This window comes from Eptatretus burgeri, chromosome 14 (genome assembly GCF_056783735.1).
Source record: "Eptatretus burgeri isolate ZD-2024b chromosome 14, Ebu_testis_v1, whole genome shotgun sequence".
NCBI classification, from domain to species: Eukaryota; Metazoa; Chordata; class Myxini; order Myxiniformes; family Myxinidae; genus Eptatretus; species Eptatretus burgeri.
The window spans coordinates 21,332,396-21,350,724 of record NC_140974.1 but is presented as its reverse complement, the minus strand read 5'-3'; the positions used below and the strand labels follow the sequence as shown (position 1 = coordinate 21,350,724).

Below are 18,329 nucleotides of genomic sequence, written 5' to 3'. Positions count from 1 at the left end.
CTTTGGGAGTTTGTACTCTGAGAATCCCATCCCAAACGTATGTCCCTCATTCCATTGTGACATTGGTGGTAAGTCACCATTTATAAATCACCAGTCATTTTTTTTCTTCCTTCTTCAGTTTGTTCATCTCTAATTCTTAGTTCCACCTCTGTGAATATTTTCTGTTTGAGGATATTGTTTTTGTTTGAGTTTAGTGTTTTCCTACTCAAATTGCCTTTATCAGGTCATAGTCTTCCGATTATCTGTTCCCAGGTGTTTGCATTTCTTTCCTCCTGCCTTTTCATCTGGCATAATCCGTTGCCCATAATAACATACATTTTTCTTTCTTTGTCCAGATTTTCATTTTTCTGCTGATTCTCTCTTGTTGGGTCATCTGATTTATGTCTTGAATTGTTTGTTGGCTTGCTTTGTCAGTTATTACCTTTGTTCTTTCCTGGGTCAAGTATTTTTGGATCATTGAAGCTATTGCAGTGAATTTTGTAAGTGGAACTCTTTCGGCCTTGGTTGTCAGCTTTGTTTGTATCAATTGGTTCATGAATCTTTCTCCTTTCCCCCAAGTCCATCCATCCATCCATCCATTGGGACCATACTTTGTGCAGAGCATTGGTGCTGCCTAAGCAGTCTCCTTGGCAATTGGGCACAATCCTGGACGGGTCGCCACTCCATCACAGGATACCAGCAAGCTGGCACCCATTTTGTCGACCTCGGAAGGATGACAGGCAGTCAACCCCACCTGGTAATAATTCAACAGCCGAGTGGGATTTGAACTCAGGATGCTAGGATCCCAAACCCACCACCCCAGGCATATACCCCAAGTCCCCCATGCTTCACGTGCAGAATACGCTTTGCAATGGAGGATGATTTCTTTCTCCTCGAAGCTCCAGTTCTGGTTTTTAGCTCGCCTGTTCGAAGAACAGAGAGTTGCAGCGATACCCCCGGCGTGAGCATGAGCGTCAGCGTCAGTGTCAGTGTGAGCGTGAAAATGTTAACGTTTTGGTGCAAGTTATTTTTTCCTTTCTAAAGTTTTTATCGACCACACTATTTTATACGCCCAAAATATATATATATATATATATATATATATATATATATATATATATATATATATATATATATATATATATCGGGGTGTATTATGTGACACCAGTCGTCCGTACGTCCGTCCGTCTGTCTGTCTGTCCGTCCGTCCGTCCATCCATCCGTTCCTGTCCGCACTCTAACTCCCAAAGTTTTCAATTTTTCACGTTTCATATTTGGTACATAGGTACAGACTGTGGAGAGGGTGTGTCGCGACATACGTTCGTCATTTAAAGTGGTTGCCATGGCAACCAGGATGCTGTTTTCCATGTAGTAGCACAATTCCGTATATACCTTCTTGTTCGGGCGTATATTGTGCTCACTTGCGCTCTTGTTACTGATTACAATACACAAATACATATATTGCTTTAAAATTATTTGGATCAGACTTCACTGCAATGCTTTATAAAAAATATTAATTATTAGACGAGTCTTTTAAAAGGTGTCGTCCACCAGACGGCGGTCTTCTTGGCTTCACCTGAGGCGGTCCCTTTGGGTGGGTGCCTGGAATGTCCTATCCCTAAGAGAGGATGATCACCTGTCTCTGTTATCATCTGAGCTCAAGCGTTTGGACATCGGTATTACAGCTCTCTCTGAGGTTCGGAGACCGGATTGCGGCGAGATAATGGTGGGTGGATACACCTAATATTAGTCTGGTCGTTCTGATGGTTACCATACTCAAGGAGTTGCTGTAGCTGTGTCCAATAAGCTGACCCCAATGATAATTGAGGTAACACCGGTCAACGAGCGTATTATGAGACTAAGGATTCGTCACTCCTTAGGTGTTATTTCCCTGGTCTCTGTCTATGCTCCGACTGATGCGAGTGACCTCACCGTGAAGGATGCATTCTACGCCATGCTCGAGTCTGTGGTTGATCAGTGCCCCAGACGAGATACACTTCTCGTCTTGGGGGATTTCATTGCATTGACTGGAACTGATAGGGACGGTTATGAGGTGTGTGTTGGTCCCCATGGGTCAGTAACTATGAAGCAGAATAGCACTATGTTCCTTGACTTTGCAAGAAGTCATGGACTTAGGGTGTCTGGTTCATGGTTTCAGCGCCCACAAGCTCATCGCTGGACTTGGTATTCCAACGCTGGCGGTGTGGGAAAGGAGATTGACCATGTCCTCGTTGATGGTCGCTGGAGGATGGTCCAGAACTGCAGGGTCTACCGGAGTGCTCAGTTCCTCAATACTGACCACCGGCTTGTTGTAGCAACTCTAAAGCTGCACCTTAAATCCTGAAGAATTGTACCATCCCAGCCTAGGCTGGATGTTCGCAAACTCAAGGATGAGAGAGTAGTTGAGGAGTTTGCGAACAGGCTGAATTGACATTTGGGTGTCTGGATACTTTGGGGGGTCCTGAAGAGTTGTGGAGTGCCTTCAAGACCACCTTCCTTGATGTTGCCGGTGGATGTCTTGGAACTCACCGCAGGGTAAAGAAGAATTTTGTCTCTCAAGGGACACTGGATACCATTGACCAGAGTCGCAGGGCCAGGCTGAATGGCAGAGCAGAGCTGTTCAGGGAGCTGAGGCGTAAAACTGTACATGCACTAAGGGTGGACAAGGAGGCCTATGTGTGAGGAATCTGTGAGGGGGTAGAGCATCACCTGTGGACAGGTGATTCTCGTCCCGCTTACAGGGGAATTCGCGCATTGCGTTCATACAAACCCATCCCTCAGAGCACTGCAGTTAGAGCAGAGAGTTGTAGGCTCTTGACAGAGGAGTCTGAAGTGAAGGCCCGCTGGGCCGGTTACTTTGAGCGGTTGTACCAGGCTGATCCCCCAGCTGTCGAGTTGGATGTCAAGGGTGTTACAATCCCTGTTGCTGACCCTCCAATCAACTGTGGTCCACCTTCGCTTGTGGAAACACGAGCTGCGGTGAACCGGTTGAAACGAGGTAAAGCTCCAGGGATCTGTGGCATCCATGCTGAACTTCTCAAGGCTGGTGGAAATGCTGCACTCGTGTCGTTGCATGCAGTTTTGTGCTCTGCCTGGAACACAGGCCTCATCCCAACTGACTGGAAGAGGGGCCTTGTTGTCCCTCTCTGGAAAGGGAAAGGTAATCGCCAAGACTACAACAACTACTGAGGGGTGACGCTGCTCTCAGTGCCGGGCAAGATCTTTGCTCGGATAATTCTTGATAGGGTTCGTCACCATCTGCTTGAGCACCAGCGTCCAGAGCAGTCAGGCTTTACACCAAAGAGGTCAACGATTGACCGTATCCTTGTTCTTCGTGTCCTCACCGAACGCAGACGAGAGTTTCGGTAGGGGCTGCTTGCAGCCGAAATTGATCTCTGTAAAGCGTTCGATTCAGTGAATCGGGATGCCCTCTGGAGGATTCTTGGTCTTCGTGGGGTGCCACCAAAACTGATCGATCTGATGTCTGAACTCTACTCTGGTACTGAGAGTGCTGTGAAGTGTGGTGGTTCCATCTCTGACTTATTTCCAGTTGTTACTGGAGTTCGTCAGGGGTGTGTACTGGCCGCCACACTTTTCAGCACTTGTATGGACTGGATTTTAGGGAGGATGTCGGAGAGATCAAGCTGCGATGCATCGTTTGGGAATGTCAAGATCTCGGACCTTGATTTCGCAGATGATGCAGTCATCTTTGCGGAGACTTCAGATATCCTTTTGGGGACCCTCGAGGTGCTGAATGAGGAGTCGGAGTCACTGGGATTACGGGTTTCTTGGGTCAAAACTAAGATCCAGGCTTTAAATGATATATTGGATGCTGCTGTCCTGTCTGTGTCTGTTTGTGGTGAGGGTGTTGTGTTCGTGGAGAGATTCACTTACCTTGGCAGTGATATTCATGTCTCTGCCGGCTGTGAGTCAGAGGTCAATAGACGTCTGGGTCGGGCCTGGGGAGTCATGGATTCACTGGATCATGGGGTGTGGCGCTGCCGGTACCTGTGCTGGAGGACAAAAGTCTGAGTCTTCAGGTCCTTGGTGCTTCCAGTCTTGCTCTATGGATGCAAGACTTGGACTCTGACCAAGGATCTGAGACAGACTTAATTCCTTTGGGGCCAGGTCTTTTCGGAGAATCCTTGTCTATCACTGGTCAGATTTTGTGTCCAACGAGCGGATGCTGTGAGAGACTCGGATCAGATTTGTTACCTGCATGGTCCGTGAGCATCATTTGCGGCTGTATGGACATGTGGCTCGTTTTCCTGACGCTGATCCTGCTTACCAGATTCTCTCAGCGAGGGAGTCTTGTGAGTGGAAGTGGCCAATGGGCCAACCACGTGCCTCGTGGTTGCAGCAGGTTGACCAGCATCTCAAGGAGATGGGGATGGGCCTGGCATCTGCTTGGGGGAAGGCCAGACGGAGGCCCCTGGAGTACCGGCGGAAAGTGGACGCAGCGACGCGCTGTTCTGGCACATGCTCCCATACCTGACCTGACCTTTTAAAAATGATAAATGTATAAACAGGCGAGCATTGGGTGGCTTTTACACCAGCTCTGGTTTAATCCTCTATGATTTGTTTGGAGCCAAGTAGCTGTTGATTGCAGAACAGGTGACACCTCCTTAGCTTTTAGCTTTGGTGTAGAGCACTGTCCTGTCATGAGGCAGGGATGCCCTTCAGCACTGGAGAAGGTGCAGTCATTATCCTTTTCAGCACACATTCTGGCTGCTCGGTGTGGCCGCACAGCTTTACACATCTGCGTAGGAGGTGTCTCTGTCCATTTCATCTTTTTCTGTGACTGTCATTGTTTGGTATATTTTTGTTGTAGCCAGCCATAGTGCTTTCCCCAAGAGGCCGTAGGGCCTTGGCTGCTTAACTGGGGTCACCGATGGCACTCAGAGGAGTCCTGCGTAGAAGGTGTATGCCAGGGATGTGCGTGTCTGCTTGCTTTCTCCTCACTAGTTTGCTTAATAGCTTGCCATCACTAGGAATTGTTCACAGGGGGGTATCCACAACTAAACCCCGAATTATGGAGCTCACTGTGCTCTTGGGAAGTATCAACACTCCAGAAATTGGTTTATACCCTTCCCCAGATCTACGCCTCCTCACAATTCTATCTCGGAGTTCTACGAACAATTCCTTGGACTTCATGGTGGAGTTTCTCCTCTGACATACACTGTCAACTGTGGGATCTCAAACAGAAAGGTGTATTTCTTTCTAAATCATGTCCATACAATTTAATTGTCCACAGATGGACTCCAATCATGTTGTAGAGACATCTCAAGGATGATCAAAGGAAATTGGATGCACCTGAGCTCAATTTGCAGTGTCATAGCAAAGGGGTTGAATACTTATTGACCCAAGACATTTCAGCTTTTCACTTTTAATTGATTTGTAAAAATTTCGAAAAACATGTTTTCACTTTTTCATAATGGGGTATTTTGTGTAGATCAGTGACAAAAAAATTGAATTTAATCCATTTTTAATTCAGGCTGTAACACACAAAAGTATCAAAAGTCAAGGGGTGGGAATACTTTCTGAAGGCAATGTATATATATATATATATATATATATATATATATATATATATATATATATATATATATATATATATATATATATATATATATCTTCTTCTTCTTCTTCTTTTGGCTGCTCCCGTGAGGGGTCGCCACAGCGGATCATCCGTATGATCCGCATAGTGATTTGGCACATGTTTTACGCCGGATGCCCTTCCTGACGCAACCCTGGTCGCCTCTTACGACACCGGGATATATATATATATATATATATATATATATATATATATATATATATATATATATATATATATATATATATATATATATATATATATATATATATATATATATATATATATATATATCTTCTTCTTCTTCTTTCGGCTGCTCCCGTTAGGGGTCGCCACAGCGGATCATCCGTATGATCCGCATAGTGATTTGGCACATGTTTTACGCCGGATGCCCTTCCTGACGCAACCCTGGTCGCCTCTTACGACACCGGGATATATATATATATATATATATATATATATATATATATATATATATATCTATATATTATATATATATATATATATATATATATATATATATATATATATATATATCTTCTTCTTCTTCTTTCGGCTGCTCCCGTTAGGGGTCGCCACAGCGGATCATCCGTATGATCCGCATAGTGATTTGGCACATGTTTTACGCCGGATGCCCTTCCTGACGCAACCCTGGTCGCCTCTTACGACACAGGGATATGGTACACCTATTTTAACCGGGGTATACACCAGCCCAGTATACTGGTACTCATTTTACCGACCTCGGAAGGATGACAGGCTGAGTCAACCCCCTGGTGTATTAATTCAGTGGCCCAACGGGGCTTAAACTCAGGACCTTTTGGATCCCAAGCCGCTGCCCAAACCACTGCGCCAACACCAGGCATCATTATATATATATATATATATATATATATATATATATATATATATATATATATATATATATATATATATATATATATATATATGTGGTATATTTTTTTTTTCTTGCCCAAACAAGGAATTGAAGCCAGGTTCTCTGGTGAACCATACCAGTGCTCTGCCTTCTGAGCTATCTGGGTGACCCAATGGCTGAACACGCAATTTTTGAAGTATAGAAGTGCCACTCTCTTTTCCCTGCTGCTTCTAGGGCACTCACTGCCAACTTTCAGCAGCAAGAGCCTGTCCACAAGGGAGAGTGGTACCTTGTATGTGGGAGAATTGTGTGCTCATCCAGTGGGTTGCCCAGATAACTCAGATGGCAGAGTATTGATACAGTTCACCAGAAGACCTGCGTTCAATTCCTGGTCTGGACATGTAATATTTCCACATATACATATGCTTGTTTGCCTGTTCATTTATGTACTTATGTGATGAGCACTCCCCCGATCTCCAATGGACATGAAGTCCTACACCAAAGCATCACCTCCAATCTGGAGGCCTCAGCCCAGTCACTGTCAAACAGACAAAGATTACATGGTCAACATCAGTTAAACATCAAACAGAGCTGCCTATCCTGATTTTGGGCTTATTTGTTTCTTACCAAGGTGCCTTTTTAAAAAAAAAATTCAAAACCATAAAAAAGGTTAAAAAAAAAAAAAAAAACCAAAACATTTCAATTTCCTCGGGCATGCGTCTGATAGTGCCTGTCATGTGTCGTATAGTTTGAGATTGTAGGAGTTCTTTATATCGGGTTAACTCTGCTCTGTGTCCTCTTTTCTTTTTATAAATAATAATTGCACTTATGTTGCCGTACCCATGAATCCTGGCTTTCCCCTGCTGTACATATGTATGCATATACCCTTTACTGTGTCACCTGACCTTTCCTCACCCTCGCTTGTAATAAATTGCTTGTGTTATCAATGAACCCATCCTGTTTTGTCTTTTCCTTCATTGATCCAGCATGATCCGCACATTACCTTAGCCAGGAAGTTCTGTCCCAATAATTTGTTTTATTAGCCAGTGCGTACTTTGCAGCTCCACTCGGCTGCACCTGATATGGTAAGTTTAACGCAAGTACACACCGAGGGCACGTGATCCCCTTGGCACGGCCGTTAACATGTAAGGTATCATGTGAGGTACTGTAACCCTGCAGGATTGGCTGTATCAACAGTCGTCTGTGGTTGCCTAGCAACCTGCTGGTGCACGGAGTGAAATGTGTCCGACAGACTCAGGACCAGTTGTTTGGGAGGAACCCGAGTGCTTCCCCTCATGGCGAGCCTTGAACCCGGAGTCCGAAACAATATATAATGTATTTTTATATATGTACATTTTGAGTATGTATGTGTGTGGATATATATATATATATATATATATATATATATATATATATATATATATATATATATATATATATATATATATATATATATATATACACATGATGAAGATAATCTTGCCATTATCGGCTGAAAATAACAAAGTTATGATAAAATGAAGCCAAAGTATCGAAAAACACAAGGAATCAAAATAATGTTCTACTCACTACCAGGCTGTGTTTGACTGCGTCGTCAATTCTCTCAAGAATGTCCTCAACATCCTCATCGTGTACATGCTCTTCATGTTCATCTTTGCTGTCATTGCCGTTCAACTTTTCAAGGGGAAGTTCTTCTTCTGCACAGACAGTTCCCAAGGGACGGCACAGGAATGCAAGTGGGTTTTTGAGCTGCCACAGCTTTCAAAGAACTGGCTTTCTATTTCCAATGATTTTTGCACAAATTGTGTGTGTGTGTGTGTGTGTGTGTGTGTGTGTGTGTGTGTGTGTGTGTGTGTGTGTGTGTGTGTGTGTGTGTGTGTGTGTGTGTGTGTGTGTGTGTGTGTGTGTGTGTGTGTGTGTGTGTGTGTGTGTGTGTGTGTGTGTGTGTGTGTGTGTGTCGTTTTATTCCTCGTAAGCACTCGAGGGAAGTATGTTATTCATCTTATTCGTTTTTGTGGAGAAGCATTTCCATTGCCTCCTTGCAATGTAGCACCCTGTCAACACTGCCCTGATTGGCTCTGAAATTAGTTTTTCTCACTTCAATAGCATTGTCATATCCTGCACTCAGCCCATCTCTGAGCATTGGTTGGCAATATTAAAAAGATAACTTTGAATTATTCACCAGTACCTTGTCATTATGGAGATCACATGTTTAAAGTTTGGCAGGCTCATGATTGTGAGATACCAGAGTCGTTTGCATGAAATGCAATGTGATGTTGACACGGTGGAAAACTAAGGGAATAAAATTATTGTCTCCTACCACCATCCCTTTAGGGGTTATTACCTGAAGTATGAGAGAGACAGCGTCAAGGTTGCGAAGAGAGAATGGAAGAGGTTTGAGTTCCATTATGACAACGTCATATGGGCTCTTCTTACCCTCTTCACCGTCTCTACTGGGGAAGGTTGGCCAAAGTAAGGCTGCCACTAACGATCTCTTGTCCAATGACTATACTGTTTATTCATCATAAACCTGTCCATTTTTTGATCAATTTAATAATGGATTTCAATGTTGGCTAAAGTTGCCACCCCGGTGACACTGAGGGTGATTAGCTGCAAATAGAGTTTCTGAAAATACTAAGACTTACCAGTTTGTTTGCAAAGTCGGGCCATTGTGTGCCGGTGGCTTGGAGAGGTGCAAGAATCTTGCCATAGAAGAGATTTTTTTAAGCCTCAACTTTTGTTCGTACAGCCAGTCATTGATGTTGAGACCTCAAGCTGCTGATGCACTAGACAATACCTGAAGGCCTGTGACTACAGTTGCCACAACACCTTATCACGACCAATTAATTAGTAACTTTTTGCTTCTGGTGGGCAGGTGGATTTTTCAATTCTATTTTCCACCCAGATGTGAAATTCTTAACTCGTGGTATTGCCTCTTCGCTCCACCATGCAATATTATTCAGTATAGCTACATCCAAATGAAGTTGTAATTATGTTAGGTAGAAGGAGCAAAGAAAAGAAAAAAAAGAAAAATGCATCAGAATTATTTAATTTCATCAAATAGAGTGGGAATTTGATTTGATGGTAATTGGTTGAGATGCCATGCTATTTAGGTACCCCATGCTAGGTATGGCAAGTGCAAAAATAGAAGTTTTGATCTTCCTCACTGGCCCCATTCCCCCCACCCCCACCCCTCCACACTCACCTTGGGTTCCCACACATTCCTCTTCTTTCTCTTCCATTTTCTCCCATTTCCTCCCAACTTCCTCTCATTTTATTACACCTCCTCCACCCACCCCCAAACCCCCTCTCACCATGCTCTCCCAGATGTTTCTTCCCCATCATCCTTCCTTCCTTCTCTTAAATGTAATTTTATGAACTTGCACCTCTCCCCACATCCCCTTACCTCTCCTTCATCTACAAAATATGCAGATGACTCATTGGTTTCGATCAAAAATGAAATGTTTTTTTCTGTGTCGTATGCAAACACAAGCCCTGCCATGAGGAAGTGATGTAGAAATAGAAGTAGGAATTGAACTAGAGCTAATACAGTATTGTGAGATGAGTGCTCGAGCTGAGACAATATCTGGGCCAGTCAATTTGTTAAATCGTTTTGGGAAAACAATCTGATAGAGACAAAAAAAGGCATCTGGAGAACAGGATTTTCTGAGAATGTACCTTTTGATGACACCTTAGGGTCCTGATGCACTCAGTGCAGGCAACGGGTGAAGAACAAGGCCCGAGCCCCAGCCACCGAATGGAGATGTCTATCTTCTATGTTGTTTTCTTTATTGTCTTCCCATTCTTCTTTGTGAACATCTTTGTGGCTCTCATCATCATCACCTTCCAGGAGCAAGGGGATAAAGTCATGTCCGAGTACAATCTGGAGAAGAATGAAGTAAGCATTTGTATTTTCTCTATCTCTCTGTCCGTCCTCCCTCTTTTCCTCTTTCTTCATCTTCCTCTTCCAATTTCTTCCTCTTGCTCTTCTTTGCCCTTCCTCTTTTTCCTCTTCCTCTTTCTTGCTCTTGTTCTTTATTTCTATTGTTTGCTCTTACTCTTTATTCCTTTTCCTTGGTTTTGCTCTCTTGAACTTTCTCTTATTCTTTCTCTCGTTCTCTTCCTTTTGCTCTTTCTCTCATCCTCTTCCTTTTCACCTCATGCTGTTGCTTTTCCTCCATCTTCCTCTCTCGCCCTCAGTTTCTGTCATTCCCTCACCTGTATTTACTGTGTGTGGTCCAGAGAGCATGCATCGACTTTGCCATCAGTGCCAAGCCCCTGACCCGCTACATGCCTCAGAACAAGGCCTCCTTGCGCTATCGCATGTGGCGCCTGGTTGCTTCGCCAGCCTTCGACTACTTCATCATGACAATGATTGCCTTGAACACCCTAACACTCATGATGAAGGTGCGAATATCTGGCAGGTACACCTCATACAATTGTATTCTAGCTTATCTCTGATTTTGATCATCCAACCACTAAGTGCCCACATTCAGCTGATAACCAGCTTTTTTATTAATAGATACGTGGTCAGTATTGTGCTTTGCTTAGTTATTCAGCAAAGTTCTTCAGCAAAGTTGTTCAACATCAGGCTATCAAGACCACATATATACATACATAAGGCGCATTCCTGTTTTGCTATTTGGTTCAGGAATTTTGAGTCGTGCTGCTTTTTTCACAAGGTTCTTGTGATGCTCATCCCGTTTTGGTACTCATCTTAAGGGCATTAGGAAACAACAACAAAGTAGTGTTGGCTGGCAATACACTAGGACCAGACATTATCAGGCAGGGTAAACTGATGATCCCCTTCAGGGAGGCTGCTGAGCCAGTTGGGTGTTGTACTCAAAATCCAATCGTGACATGGCAATTCTCGAGAGTTTTGTTTGCTTTCCAGAAGCTTATAGCATTTAAATCCTAACTACTGCTCCGTCCAACTGTATATGAACCTCTGAGGTGCTGGTCCTGCATCCTCACCACTTTTTCCCCATATTCACAAAAGGGAGGCTCATGGACGAGCAAGGATGAAGTGACATTGGGGTGGCGGACCAACAATTTGACACAATCGGCAGGGGAATGAATGAAGAGTAAAAAATAGGAAAAAAGGAGGGAAGCAAACCCTGAAACCAGCAAGTAAGATGGTTGGGTTAGGAAAAGTTATTGGGGGTCACAAGCATACCTTTTTGTCTTCTGCTCTGTGTATATTCATAATCGTGCATTTTCCTTTGTAAAGTAAACATTATGTCCTGTTTTCCACTTTCTATTTCACGCACTTTTCATGACATTGCCCAGGTGGAAGAGGCACTGGCTGCTTTTAAACCTCAGTCTTCTCGTGCATTTGAAATCAATGATGCCTACATTCCTCTGTTCACGGGCATTGGGAGTACTTCTTTATACGTCTCTCTTTCTTGGAACCTTGAATTAAAGTATTTTTCACAATGAAATCCATGATGTCTGCCCTCTCTAGTTCCATGGAGCACCGCAGAGATATGAAGATGTGCTGAAGTATCTTAATATCCTCTTCACAGTGCTCTTCTCACTGGAGTGTATCCTCAAGATGCTTGGATTAGGCTTTGTGGTAAGGGACTTGACTTCTCAACCGTGAATGTTTCCTTTCTCAGCGAAAAATTGTTGCAATCAAGCATAATTGGGGTAACTATTTTTGCAAAGACCAGGTCAGCTCAAGAAGCTGATGAGAAACAAACAGGCTCAGATGGCCTAGTCTAATGTTCCAGTGAAAGTGTCCCTCATTAGGGGATTACTTGATTTTTTTAATATATTGTTACAAAAATGAGAATTGCTGCATTTTATTGTGATTTTTTTTTTTTGCTTTGTTTGACGTGAATTGTTAATGATACAAATATTGTTGTTAAAGGACTAATAATTTCGTATGTGCATGATTGTTATTGGCTTGTCAAAGAATCGTATGTGTAATGTTAAGTAAAGAGCTTGGAAAAGTGAATTAACTTGATATTGATAATCACAGTAAAAGCTGATATGGTACAGTAACACAATTCACCATGAAGATCAGCAGTGGTCATAGTTGAGGAATGATTTCCTCGGTCAAGTGGAAGCTATCCTTGGTGGGTTGAGGCCTTGGAAGCCATCGGAAGCTGTGTGAGAGGCCCTTGAGAGGTTGGCTGGAATGCACACCATAAAAATGCATGAACAAGATGTCGTGAGGACAGACGAGAACTCATAGACGGAGATGACATCGAGATACAGAGGAAGCAAATTGAGGAGAGGAGACACTGGTGAAGACATTTTGATGGGTTGCTGCTCTGCTGGGTGGGGTTGGAGTTGAAGGAGTTCTCCTTTCAAAACAAGGATGCTCTTGGAGATGAACTTTATGATGAGCTCTTCGTGAAGATTGATTCAGCTATCTGGAGCATCCTTAGTTAAAGCTGTTTCTTGAAGTTAAAAAGAGCTTGTAGAGTTATCTTTGGCCCGAACTCTCATAGTTATTTAGATGCTTTGCCCGACTATGATCTGGAGTCAGTCACGGACAGACATGATCAACTCTGCCATTCGTTTGTGAGACTGCTGCCAGATTCCAAGCTTCACTATTTGTTACCCGCAGACAGACCACATAGTGGCTACGATGAATTACGAAACTCAAAAAACAATTAACTGAATTAAGATATAATACGACAAGATTCAAGGACAGCCCAATAGCCAGTGTTCTTGATTCGATGCAATAGTGCATTGGGGGAACATGTAGTTAATGCTATCTTATTTCGCAGGATTTATCCTGGGGGGATTCTATATATATATATATATATATATATATATATATATATATATATATATATATATATATATATATATATATATATATATATATATATATATATATATATATATATATATATATATATATATATATATATATATATATATATATATATATATATATATATATATATATACTAGTGTTTTAATCATGAAGATAAATAATCCATCTAGGTTAAAAACCATGCATTATGATGTATGTAGGTGCCACAGTCCTGTGAGCAGTTGTAAAGGAGGGATGGGGGTTGTGGCTCATCTATTTTCACTTCCCAAGAGGCCAATGATTGCGTTCATTACATTGTGGAATCCTAAAGTGGTGGTTTCAAAATCCTTCCATATACTACTTTTGTTTTCTTCTGACTAAGGCTCATGATGGAGCTTATACAGAAATCGATGTACAAGACAAAAACATGAGGAGATAACAGTGAGTGTTTACATGAATTCCTCCACAAATAAACACAATAAATGACATTTGAACTTGGGATCCCATAATCCTGAACTCAAGCTTGGAAAGGGAACACCAAACAAGCCAACAAAAATAAATATTTATTGAAAAAATAATTTATTCCAATGTAATTTCAACACCCATCATTTACATTTTAACCACTGCTGAGCTACAGCCAATTGGGTTCGTTTGTATGTACGTTGGAGCGTGTATGACATCATCAGCATTAAATGTACAAATTTCGATTCAGAAAATCAGAAAGTGTGCCATTCTGTCTAACCATTACAACCACAAACAAAACCTGTTGAATACAATGACAATCAATGGATTGGGGAAACTGTGGCTGCAATGTTAGACTGTGCCTGTTGTTATTGACATAAGTTTACGACTGAAAACGTGCTTGTGTGTTTGCTCATTAAACTTGATTGTTTTTCTTTCTCTTTCTCTCCACTCCATGCCTTGGAATTGTAGAATTATTTCCGCGATGCCTGGAACATTTTTGACTTTGTGACTGTCATTGGAAGCATCACTGATATTGTTGTCACGGAACTGCAGGTGAGTTTTCACAAATCAGCAGTTTTCACAAAGTTGATTGAAGAAATCTGAATACAAACAAGTTCTTCAAATGTGGAATTGTAGATGGGTTTCAAAAGAAGCTCAGCTCAAATTTCAAAAACTGAGAATTACTAGACCTGATCATTTGGGAATTTTTCACTTTGCATCCTTGTTTATGCCTGGTGTTGGCTTAATGGTTGGGTGGTGGGCTTGAGATCCGAGGATCCTGAGTTCAAATCCCACTTGGCTGTTTAATTAATACCAGGTAGGGTTGACTCTCCCTGTCATCCTTCTGAGGTCGGCAAAATGAGTGCCAGCTTGCTGGTATCCTGTGTCGGAGTGGCGACCCATCCAGTGTTGTACCCAATAGCCAAGGGGACTGCTTAGGCAGTACCAACGCTCTGCACAGTGTATGATCCTGATGGATGGATCCTTGTTTGGAACAAGAGAGCACCAATTAAACAGCAAGCTGAAATTAATGGGCAGTCCTTGATTGGAGATGAAATGTCATATACTTTTCATTAGCCAATCTTTATCTATGGTGCTCTTGGCTGGCAGGATAGCTTAGAGGTACGTGCATTCGCCACTGAGGTGCCTAGCCTGGATAAGAATCTCAGCCCAGCTATGAACTGCCCCTCTGGTGTTTTGCAGATAGGACAAGGCATCAAAGTTTGTGTAGTCCCTCGAATGGACGTTAAACTTGGCATCTTGTCTACTGGCATTAATTGGTTGATGCTAAAGATCCCACGGTGTCCTTTGCGAAGAGTAGTCGGTTTATCGCCCCCACCCTGAACAACTTAACAATTCCTCCTTGAACCTACAAGGGGCACTGCATCAGCGGCACAGCTGCTCCCCAGCCAATGATTCTACCTGCAGCCATGCGCTGCATATGAAAGAAGATGTGGTGCTCTGCCAGAAGACATGTTCATTTCTGCCGATGTAGCCTGACTGCAAGGATTTACACTGTTTGATTTGCCAAAGCATTCCCAGCGATAGTTGTGACAGGGGTTTGTTCAAGGCGGTGTTGATAACTCACCTAACCTTCATGGAAATACATCTTTGGATCGTTAACGTCCACCAACTAATCCGAGCAGATGGTACAAGCAGCTTAACATCCACCTGAAGGACTGCGTACTTTATGATCCAATGCTCTGCCCGAGAAGCACCAATCCATCAGTTTATAGTAATTGGGTCGGGAATCGAACCCAGACTAGACGGCTGAAAGATAACGTTTGCTACCTCTGCCCCATGTTCTTGCTCTCACATCCAATCTGAACCCACAAAGGCAAGACCCGGTTCCCTTGCAGAAAGTAATTTTCATCTTCAGTTTAGAGGTGCAATTTGTTTTTGTTCCAAATGAGGATGCAAAGGGAAAAATTCACCAATCAGATTGTTTTTTTGTTTTTTTTGAAACACGAATTTAGTTTCCCTTCAACTTAAAAATAAATCTTCCTCTGGATAATAATGTGAAATTATTTTTTTATTTGGCATATTTTATTACAGCAGGAATGTTACATTTCATCAGGAGGTCAGCATATTGCTATAACAGGATGGCATGAATTGTGGGCAATGTTCCAACCATGACCTTTCCTTTTCAACGGCCTTACATTTCTCCTTAGCCCAAGGTGAACAACTTCATCAACTTGGGATGTTTGCGCCTTTTCCGAGCTGCTCGCCTCATCAAATTGCTGCGGCAGGGTTACACCATCCGCATCCTTCTCTGGACCTTCGTGCAGTCTTTTAAGGTTCATCTTCGAGTGTCTCCAAAATCTCTAGGATGCATCAAGACCTGTTGCTTATTTTCCCATTTGAATCACACTGTTGTCATCACAGAGGATCATTTATCTATCCAGTGATTAAGGCTCATGAACTCTTGACAATGCAATGCCTCTCTCATTCGAATTGAATTGCTTGATCTTGTCACTCTGCTGTAACAAAGAGGTGTGTTACCCATTGCTTTCAATTCTGAAAATAACAGTACCTGTCAGTTAGGAGAATTAAACTAACTTACCAAAACATGCATTCATAATAAACTAGAAGAGCACTTGGAAGAGTGCATACCTCCACTAGGCTGATTAGTTTACATTTTGTATCCCACAGATAGGCCAGATCTGGATTTGGGCCTGAGCTACAATTTTATTGGCTTGTTCTTGTCACCTGACCAACTCATCCACCAAGTTTCCTCCAAATCCGCCCCTAACTTTTTGAAATATTGTACTATATATCGTTTTAGTCCAATCACTCAATGGTGAAGAATCACTGAAAAAAATTCTGGATCTGAATTCGGATCTTCACCAAATTCAAATCAATTCTTCCTTGTTCATACCCAACTTGCCGAACAAGTTTCCTCTGATTCCGTCCACAACTTTTTGAGATATCCTGTTATATGTTGTTTTTCACCATGTCTTGCAATGGTGACCAAGAAAGAGAGCAATCAGAGATTACAGGCCCTCACTAGGACTTGTTTTGTGTGGTGTGTAGTGTTGTGCGGTGTATTTTGTTTGGTGTTTGTGTACTGGTGTGTTATGTAATTAATAAGAGACATAATTACAACTACCACTTTATAACTGCTGGCAGTGATGACTGGGTACCAAGACGTCCCAGTTTGATGCAACCCCTCTTTCATTGGACACCTGACCCTGACCCTCACCCATGACGTTTTTCATTATTATTCAATTAAATTTCAAATGGGATTAAAATAAATTCAATTCAAATTAGATTGAAGACCAAATAGGTGCAGTCCTACATTGGAGTAATCAGAAGGAACCCGAACAAGCAAAAAGCAAAGACGAAGTAATCAGGAGGAAGCTCAGATCAATATATGTGTATATATATATATATATATATATATATATATATATATATATATATATATATATATATATATATATATATATATATATATATATATATATATATATATTGTTATTGTTATTGTTATAGATTTCCGCCCGTTCGGCGTGCGGACGACCGCCTTAGCCCAATTGCGGCCGTGCGCGTCCACCAAATGCGCAATCGAGTCGTAGCTTCCGGATCAACGCCTAAACCCAGCTCCGGGTGTTTTTATTACACCATAGACCAGCCAACTATTCTGTCCACACGCTACAGGGTCAATCGCCGAATTGTCGATATACCTAACTATTTGCGCGGACAGAAATGCCAGGAGTTTATACCTCGACGGGGCCTGCACGAAAACGAGCTGCTTAAGCAGCTCGTTCCGTATGCGATTGCCGAGCGGTTTTATATTGCCAAGTCCCGTCGGACCAGGTGTACGTTTTATCGACTTGATAATCAGCCAGCTAATTTCCCGAACGCATCATGGCAGTTAATGGAGAAAGGGACGCAATGAGCAGGTTGACATTCAAACAATGGGGACATTTATTTCCACTCGGCAGGTAAGCAGTCAATGGGGGGATGGGGACAGGACACGAGAAAAAAGCCTACAGCCGATTCCTATGACCATTTACAGCATGCACTTACACAATTCACTACTTAAGGACAAGGAGCCTCAGACTTTCATGCAAAACCCAAGAAAGAAAGAACAGGCTCGTACACCTTTATTATTTCTCAGAGCCGGGATGATCGAAGGGGCTCCGAAAGTCCGGGGCAGGTTACCTGGCCGCCCCTGGCGGCTCGATGGGCTCTTGTTCGGCAACCCTCGGTGTCTTTGCCCGGACCCCCGAGCTCCGACTGGCTGCCTTGATCGTCTGGCCTTCACTGTGGCCTGGCTTAGCCAACGACGCGCTGGAGGAGTGAACGGGTCTCGACCCCGGCTTCCTGGTTGCGCCGGCGAACCTTCCAGCGAACCAACTGTCCGCACTCCAACACTCCGAACTCAGCTCCCACCTCCGAACTCTCCAGCTCTCAACTGGGAGTCTCTCCACTCTCAACTCCCACCGATTCCGAACTCCCCACACCAACTGCCTTTTCGGCCAGCAAACGTGGCTTTTTATCGCCCAAAGGAGAGGGGCCGCCGTGGGCTTTTTCACCCCAAATCAGGGCCCTCCCCCTTTTCACCTTTGAACCTTCACCCAGGCTGGATCTGCCCCTTTCACTTCCGATTGGCCAGCTTCTTCAGAGCGTAAGGCCTT

The 18,329-nt window shown here is 43.0% G+C and overlaps 1 protein-coding gene across 1 annotated transcript in view; it reads left to right on the top strand.

Annotated features, from left to right (window-relative positions):
* The window catches only part of LOC147012762 (voltage-dependent P/Q-type calcium channel subunit alpha-1A-like), a gene marked incomplete at its 5' end in the record, with an annotated part of 328,227 nt that overhangs the window by 228,938 nt on the left and 80,960 nt on the right, over window positions 1-18,329 (top strand). The window contains 7 exons of the mRNA XM_085853452.1: window positions 8,025-8,185; window positions 8,784-8,921; window positions 10,146-10,347; window positions 10,692-10,856; window positions 11,914-12,024; window positions 14,155-14,238; window positions 15,858-15,983. Of these exons, the coding sequence (XP_085709578.1) occupies window positions 8,025-8,185; window positions 8,784-8,921; window positions 10,146-10,347; window positions 10,692-10,856; window positions 11,914-12,024; window positions 14,155-14,238; window positions 15,858-15,983 (987 nt within the window). The remainder of the gene's footprint in view (window positions 1-8,024; window positions 8,186-8,783; window positions 8,922-10,145; window positions 10,348-10,691; window positions 10,857-11,913; window positions 12,025-14,154; window positions 14,239-15,857; window positions 15,984-18,329) is intronic.